This window comes from Dipodomys ordii, unplaced genomic scaffold (genome assembly GCF_000151885.1).
Source record: "Dipodomys ordii isolate 6190 unplaced genomic scaffold, Dord_2.0 Scaffold13, whole genome shotgun sequence".
Taxonomy (NCBI): domain Eukaryota; kingdom Metazoa; phylum Chordata; class Mammalia; order Rodentia; family Heteromyidae; genus Dipodomys; species Dipodomys ordii.
This window is the reverse complement of record NW_012267229.1, coordinates 17,900,571-17,908,477: the sequence shown is the minus strand read 5'-3', so window position 1 is coordinate 17,908,477 and position 7,907 is coordinate 17,900,571. Positions and strand designations below refer to the sequence as shown.

General features: G+C 52.2%; 1 protein-coding gene across 1 annotated transcript in view; it reads right to left on the bottom strand.

The window, feature by feature from the left end:
• Positions 1–2,310, bottom strand: part of Vstm2l (V-set and transmembrane domain containing 2 like) — a 32,423-nt gene extending 30,113 nt beyond the window's left edge. The window contains exons 1-2 of the mRNA XM_013010702.1: positions 2,283–2,310; positions 1,342–1,470 (exon numbers count right to left, since the gene is read on the bottom strand). Coding sequence (XP_012866156.1) covers positions 1,342–1,470; positions 2,283–2,310 — 157 coding nt within the window. The remainder of the gene's footprint in view (positions 1–1,341; positions 1,471–2,282) is intronic.
• Positions 2,311–7,907: the final 5,597 nt, after the last annotated feature.

Below are 7,907 nucleotides of genomic sequence, written 5' to 3'. Positions count from 1 at the left end.
CGACTGCGGGACTCTTCCCCTGCGCGGAAGGCCACGCCGCGGCGGCCGCCGCACCGCCTCGCTCCGCCCGGGAGGCGCGGCGGAGGGATCCGCAGCTTGATTTATCATCAAAGTTTTGCCCAGGCTGGGATTTTTTAAAGCGGTACTCGCAACTTTCCCCCGCCCCGGAGCGGGGATGGGGGCGCACAGGGTGGGGGCGCACGGGGTGGGGGTGCACCGGGTGGGGGTGGCCTCCCGGGGACATGGCTCCTGCACAAAGTGCCACAACTGGGCATCGAAGCGCAATGAACATCCCACCTGCCTCCAGACCCTGCGCGCTCACCAGGGATTCCTAACTTCGCTAGTTGAGTGATGCCTGGGCCCGGGAGGCCAGGTGTGTGTGTGTGTGTGTGTGGGAGTGTGTGTGTGTGTGTGTGTGTGTGAAGGAGGCGGGGGGGGGGGACCGGGGCTGAAACCCAGGAGGCTGTAAAGCGCCCCGTGTGCCTGGTGGTGTCTGCCCCTGTGCTCAGCTCCAGGCCTGGGACTGAGAAGCAGGGGCAGCAGGCGGGGTGCCCAGAAGCCGGGCTGAAGGAAGGAGCGCGATGCCGCCTCCACGCCGCCGCAGGGGTGATGTCACTTCTCTCTGTGGGACTCAGTTTTCGCGTCCACGAAATGGGGGTGAGGCGACCCAGTTGGTGGGGCGCCTTCTAGCATAGAGATGCTGGGGCTCCAGGCGGTGAATTGGATCGCCCCCTTCTGGACGGCGAGGCTCCTTTCCGGGACGGATGAGCCTGGATGGACTCGCGCGCCCGCGCGCCCGCGCGCCCGAGGAGGTGTGTGCACGTGTGTGCGCGCGTGCACGTAGGTGCGAGGGCATGTGTGCGTGCATGTGTGCGCGCGAGCATGTGTCCATGACTGTGTGCATGTGTGCGCGCGTGTATGTGTGCGTGTGCTTGTGTGTCGGGAGGGAGGGAGACACGGAGTCACTTCCCGTTCCCAAGAGCAGGAATCCTGCGAGATCTTCTGACTCCTTCATGGATCCTTTTACCGGTTTTAGGACAGACACCCCCCACTCCCCTCCCCCCACAGTAAGGACCGGAGGGTAGACTTGTGTCCCACTTAAAAGCTGAGAAAGTGCCTTAAATCAGAGAAACCCGAGGTTTTGCGGCAGTTCTGGGCAGCGTCTCTCAGGTCTAGGGGAGGTCCTGGACTAAAGGCAGGGTCCCTCCTGCCCTTCCTCAAGCCTGGCCCGTTATGGTCTCATCATCATAGCACAGCGCCAGCCCGGGCAGCCACCATTTCAGAACCGCGGACAGCTCCCGGACAGGCCCTCTGCTGCGAGGACCGCCACGATTTCAGTACAGTGGACAGCTCCCCGAGACAGGCTGGCTGCTGCGAGGACAGCCATCCTTTCAGCATCACGGACAGATCCATCGTCTTCTGCCCTCTCCTCGTCCAGCGGGGTCTGCACCGCCGGCCTCCCGCTCCCCACTGCAGACCACAGGTGGATCCAGCATCCAGCATTGGCCGCAAAGTTTAAGAAGGTTAGAGGCGGTGGGACACACTCTGTGCTCTGCCTTTTCTCTGTCTTCGCATCCCATATTAAGCGCACAGTACCATGAACAAGGCCTATGGTCGCCAGCAACAGCTCTGTTCCCTCAAAACTAAGGAGGCCTGCCCTTTTCCCAAGCGCACACGCGATCAGTCGCGTTTTCAGCACCGTGGACAGCGCGCCGACCCCGAGGCGAGGCCTTCCTGAAGCGTCCTCTCACCACAGACAGATCATCAAACCATCATCAAATCGGGTCCTCCCCTCTCCACCCCCCCCCCCGCTGTTCACCTTTCTGGCCCAATTAACCCCGTTCTTCCTACACAGAAGTGGTATTTAAGTTCTCCTGGGATGAGCTAAGAGCTCATTCATTGAGTCACTGGAACCTCTTTCCCAATAAAATAGATGCTGGCAGTCCCATGAAAACCGTGAGGAAATTGAGAATCTAAAATCACCTAACAATGCCAAGGTTGAAACTCGAGACAGAATCCTCTCCAAAGAGCTCAAATGTGGAGCTTTCTTCTCTTAAACTACAAATTGGAGGGGGGGGGCACAGGAAAGGGGACAAGGAGAAGGAGGGGGATTATAAGTGTGTGTTTGGAAGGCAGAGCAGACACTCTCCCTGGGGGTTGGAGCAGCATACTGATGTTCTACCACTGACCCACTGACCTTCAGGGATTTCTCCTTCCCACAGTCTGGAACAAGGTTAAACCTCATGACCTCTAAGGCCATATGACTTTAACTAGACTCATACCTTGTGCTCCAGTGCCCTCCTCGGTCATGCCTCATCTCCACTCAGTTCCGGCCCCTATGCACATAGGCTCCACCCCCTAGCTGAGCCCCCATTGGCCAAGGTCCAGCCTGAGCCCCCCCACAGTGAAGGATATCTGTGCCCTCTCCCAGCTCTTGAGCCTTCACTGTGCCTCAGCACCATGCTAAGAACTTGAATTTTTCCATTTAATCCACCCAGGATAGGGTAGGGTAGGGTATTGTGGATTCAAGAGCTACTCCTTTAAGTTTTAAGTGCTTCCACTTGCTAATTATGTTACCTTAGACAAGTTGTTTGGCTTTTCTGTGTCTCAATTTCCTCATCTGTAGTAAAAGAATAATAATATCTACCTCTCAAGATGGTTGTGAGGGTTAAATGAATTGGTACATGCAAAGCACTTGGAACAATGCCTGCACACAGGAAGTGCACACTGACTGTTATGGTGGTTGTTATTGCCTATAGATTAAGAAACAGCAGTTTGGAAAGGTTAAATATGTTTCCTAAAGCAAGGTAATGAGAGATCAGTGAACTATAGATTTCAGAGCCCATGATCTAGCTTAAGTCTTGAGCACCTTGAATTCAACCCATCTCCGCTGCAGTGTAGGGAAGTGAGATTCAGAAAGGACAGGTGATTTCCTTGGAGTCACGTGTTCTGTCAGAACCAGGTACAGATCCTTTGCAGCCCACCTCCAGACTCTCCCACCACATGGCACTGTCCCATTTGTATTTCCTGCAGCACCTACTTAAACTGTGATTTACACTTTACATTGCATTCACACCCCTGATCTCACACAATTCACATAACAACCCCTGAGGCCAATACTATTACCTCCCACCCACATGGGGTTATGCAGGGAGGTGGGGCATAGCCAGATGGGAAGGTAATATTCTCAGCCTGTACTCCATTCCTGTGTAGTTGTCTCTTGTCTCCTTCACCCAGCCAAATGCAAGTGGAATCGGCGTGTAACAGAGGCAGAAAGTAGCCAGAAAAGCATCTCTGGGGATTTACAAAGGTTGGGAGCTACTCATTCCACCCTAGGAATGCCTCAAGCGAGAGTAAGCCTCCCATCCCCAGAGGTAACTAAACAAGCATCCAGCACTCACAAGGACGTGTGAAGCAAATATCACTGCTATTTCCCTTACACAAATGAGGCTCAGAAAAGGACCATTGTGTCATGGACTTCGGCTGGGGAAAATGATTGTTTTAAAGCTGCCCCCAAGTGGGTGGGCTTGTACTACCCCTTACCTGTGAGCTAAGCTCGCTAGAGAGTCCTTGCTCTCCCTTCCCTTCCCTTCCTGTGCGGTGTCACTTCAGCACTGTGGCTCTGTCAGTAGTAACAGCCGTAAGATTTGTCCTTTTAATCCAGAATCAATAACAAATTTCATTTAAAAATAAATTAAACCAGGCATTGGAAATCATTCACCGTGTGGGCCGGGGCCTATGGAACATCGTCTAAATGGCTTCCTTTCGCTCATCTATCAATGTCAAGGGTGGGGTGGGGGTGGGAGGGGAAAATACCTGAGCAGCCTGATTCATGGAGAAACTACTTAAATGTATCAGCCCCTAACAATGAGCAATGTAAGCCCAGAGCCGCACCTTTTAACACACCAATAACATGGGAGTAAGGCTTCATGGGAGCTTATCAAGACCCCACGGTCACTGGCTTCCAGGGAGCCCATTTGTAAGAGGGAACAATGGCTTTAGTATGGAGCTGCCTAATTTCCAGAGTGCATTACTGAGCTCTGAGGAGCAATGGAATTCTATTAAAGTCTTATCTGCCACAGGAGGGTAGGAAGCCGGCAGGGAAATCCAGACTTGGCACAGACATGCCCAGAAAGCACCAGGGCTGACCCTAGGTGGGGAGGTGGGGGGGCGGATGAACCAGCCTACAGTGAAGGAGGGAGATGGGTGGGGGCCCCGGATGTGGGGAAATATGTACATTAATAGAGCTCCGGTTTCCAGCGATTACGTTTACATCAGCGAATAAAACTTGGCAATAAAACATCCGAGCTGCGTCTCAGACAGCATTTCCTTTTACAGCCCGGTGTATTTCATTCATTATAACAGGAGGCTGGGAGCCTGAGGTGTCCCCATTTCTCCCCCCTTTAATTAAATTTCCTAAATTACTGCCCAAGATTTGGATAAAACGAAAGACTTACAGCTTTACTAATCGCCATCGGAGGCTGCCGGGCCAACCCTGTGGTGGCCCTGGTCGCACTGGGTTCCAACATTATTAAAGTGAAATATTGTGGGCATCACTTGCCTGGGCTCTTGTTTGTAAAGGGAGATACAGCCTAGAGAGAGAAGTTGGCCCAAAATCAGGCTCTGGGACTGGCTTTCCCTTCATCTTCCAGTGTGGGCTTGGGTAAGTTACTGCCCCATTCTGAGCTTGATCATTTTTTTTTTCTACCTCCAAATGACCATGCTAAGGCAGTGAGAGCTAGATCAGTGCTGGGATGACCTAGGCAGCTATACACCGATTGCTAATGCCCAGGCTAGCCCACCACTACCGTCTGCTATGAGGCCTTGGTATCAGATTTTTTAAAAACCCCTAGGCAATTCCAGTGCACAGCTGGCACACACCACCTTGAGCTGAGACAGACATTTGAGATGCCACCTTGGATACTCTCTTTTAGCGTCCCTATCTGGGTTTGGGGAGGGGCTTGAGAATCTGCCAGCTCTCTTTCTAGGCACTGGAGTTGTCTAATGCAGGGACCCAGTGGCCACAGTGAGGATCAGGATTGGATTGGGGATGTCTTCTCTTCATTGACTTGGGCCCCACCTGCCCTCAGATGAGGGAGCCACCTGCCCCAGCTCAGCTGCATTGCAGTGCTGGGGGCCTGAGCTGTTCACCAGGTCTGGGCCACCTCGAAGCTGTGCAAGAGCTCTGGTAGCCTCTATAGACAGACCATGGCCTTTTCACAGAAGCCTCCAGGCTAGCCGGGTGCCAGTGGCTCAGTTCTGTAACCCTAGCTAAGATCTGAGGATCGAGATTTGAATCCAGCCCAGGCAGGAAAGTCCGTGAGACTCTTATCTCCAATAAACTCAGATCTGGAAATGCTATGGTAGAGTGCTGGCCTTGAACAAAAGCTCAGGAACAGCACCCAGGCTCAGAGTTCAAGTCCCAGGATCAGCTCCTCTCCCCCACCCCCCTGAAAAAAAAATCCTCCAGGCATTGAGCCTTTTGTCCAAAGTCCGGCATGGTGTAGACCCACAGGTCTCATACAGAGCCTTCATCACCGTGCTGCCTCCCGCAGGGCTTTTTGGTCTCCTAGAAAGGCCCTGAGCCTAGCCTGGACAGAGCAATGAATCAAAAACAATGAACTTTCTCAGGCAGGGGCTCTTCACCCTCAGCCAGGTGCTTTTCAACCATGGCAGAGAGGCTGGGTCTTTGCCAGATACAAGGCCCTGTTGTAAGTGTTTTAAATATCCAGATTTGTCTAAGTAGGGTAGGCAATGTCAGTCTATCCTAGCAGTGTCAGACCAATGCTGACCAAAAGAAATGAAATGAGAGCTGTGTGTATAATCTAAAATTTCCTAGTAGGCACATTTTTAAAAAATGAAAAGAAATGCACAAAATTAACCTTGACAATGTATTTTTGTAACCCAATATATCAACACATCATACATAATCATATATGCCATGTTTTGGTTATTTGTTTACTTATTTTGAGACACAGTCTTGCTGTGTAGTCCAGGCTGGTCTAAAACTCACCACCCCCCTCCTGCCTCTGCCTCCTGAGTGCTGGGACCACAGGTGAATGTCCTTAGCCCTCAGAACAATTAACTAGCGGCAGCTGGATGCTTCCCATTCAGCAGGACTGTTGCTTTGGCATTCCTTGGCCTGCAGCTGTCATTCACCAAGGGTCTAGAATGTATCAGGTTCTCTTGGGGGCCTCACTTTCCCTGCAACAATCAGGCAGTTGTACAGGACAATCCCTAAGGTCCCTCCTTACTCTGGGGTCTCCATCCAGGGATGTGAAGGAGGCTGGCAAGTAGCAGATCTGGAATCTGGAGGTGGGGCTGCCAGGTGACACACCAGGACAAGGAAAAGGCAGGTGTCCCACAGTGAATGCTTCTTGCCTCCTTGGGAGAAAGTGAGCTCACACACCAAGCAGGGGTGTGGCAGAGAAGAGGACCCCTGGGATTTGATCACATAACCAGGCCCGTAGCTGAACCTCAGATAGGCTCTAGGGTGAGTCTCAGCTCTGTCCTTTTGGCTGTATGATGATAAGTTGGTTTGGCTGCGAATCTCAATTGTGAATCTAGGAAATGAAGGCGTTATCAGTCAACTTTGTGGGAGAAGATGCACAAGACCTGGAGCAGCAGAAATGTCTGACAAACCAGTGCCCCCAGGAAGCACCAGGGTGAAGGTCTTAACCACACAGGAAAGCGTGGCTGTGAATCCTCAGTCCAGCAGAGCTTGGTCTCTCATTACAGCTCTCCTGGCTGGCTCTGCCTGGGGCCTCATGACCAGGAGCTCCGACTTGGACTGTGGAGTCTAGGAGACAGGGTGGCCTCAGCCAGCCCCTTGCCACACTGGGCTCCCTGAAGAGCCCCTACCTGTGACTTTTCCCGCCTCTCCCTGGTCCCTCGCCTTCATGCAGGGAGCCCCATCCTTTCCACGCCTCCCAATCACAGCAAACTGCCTCATCAATCATGTTCTCTCTAATTAACTTCTAATTTACCTCTTTAGTCAAATCTGTTTACAATCAGAGACAAGAAAACACGCAGCAGCCTGAGGTATGGATGAAGGAGCCAGTGCTAGGGAGCGTGGAGGATCAATCAGCCTTTGACCAGGTGGGAGCTTGTGAGGGCTGAGGGCCTGAAGGGCAGCTGTGGGGGGTGTCACTGGGTTCAGTGTCCTTGTCCCCATGTGGGGTACCTAGCATCCCTGCCCACCCTTGGAGGCTTTTGTTTCCCAACTCTGTGTGTGTGTGTGTGTGTATGCATGTACACATGTGCATGCATGCACATGTGTGCAAGCCAATAAAGGGCTTGAAGCCAGGGCCTGTGTGCTGTCAGTTGTGGGGCTTGAACTCAGGGCCTGGGCACTGTCCCCGAGATCTTTTACTCAAGGTTAGCACTTTATCACTTGGAGCCACAGCTCCGCTTCCAGTTTTTGAGTGGCTAATTGGAGATAAGCATCTCATAGGGACTTTTCTGCTGGGGCTGGCTTTGAACCATGATCCTCAGATGTCAGCCTCCTGAATAGTTAGAATTACAAGTGTGAGCCACTGGCACCCAGCAACGGTCCTTGAGCTTTATCATGTAAGGCTAGTGTTCTACCACTTGAGCCACAGCTCTACTTCCAGCTTTTTTAGTGCTTAATTGGAGATAAGAGTCTTGTAGGTTCTTCCTGCCAGGGCTCACTTTGAACAGCAATACTCAGATCTCAGCCTCTTGAATATCTAGAATTACAGGTGTGAGTCACTGGCACTCGGCCTCTGGTTTGTTTTGTAGCCTGGATGTTTCCAGTGTTCTGAAACTTTGAACTAATTTCAAATATACCGAGAAGTTGCACAGTATGGGACCAGCGAGCGTTCTCCAATACAGCAGTGTGTATTTTCTCAAGCAGGTGTGTACACACCTGGAGTTGGGACATCAAA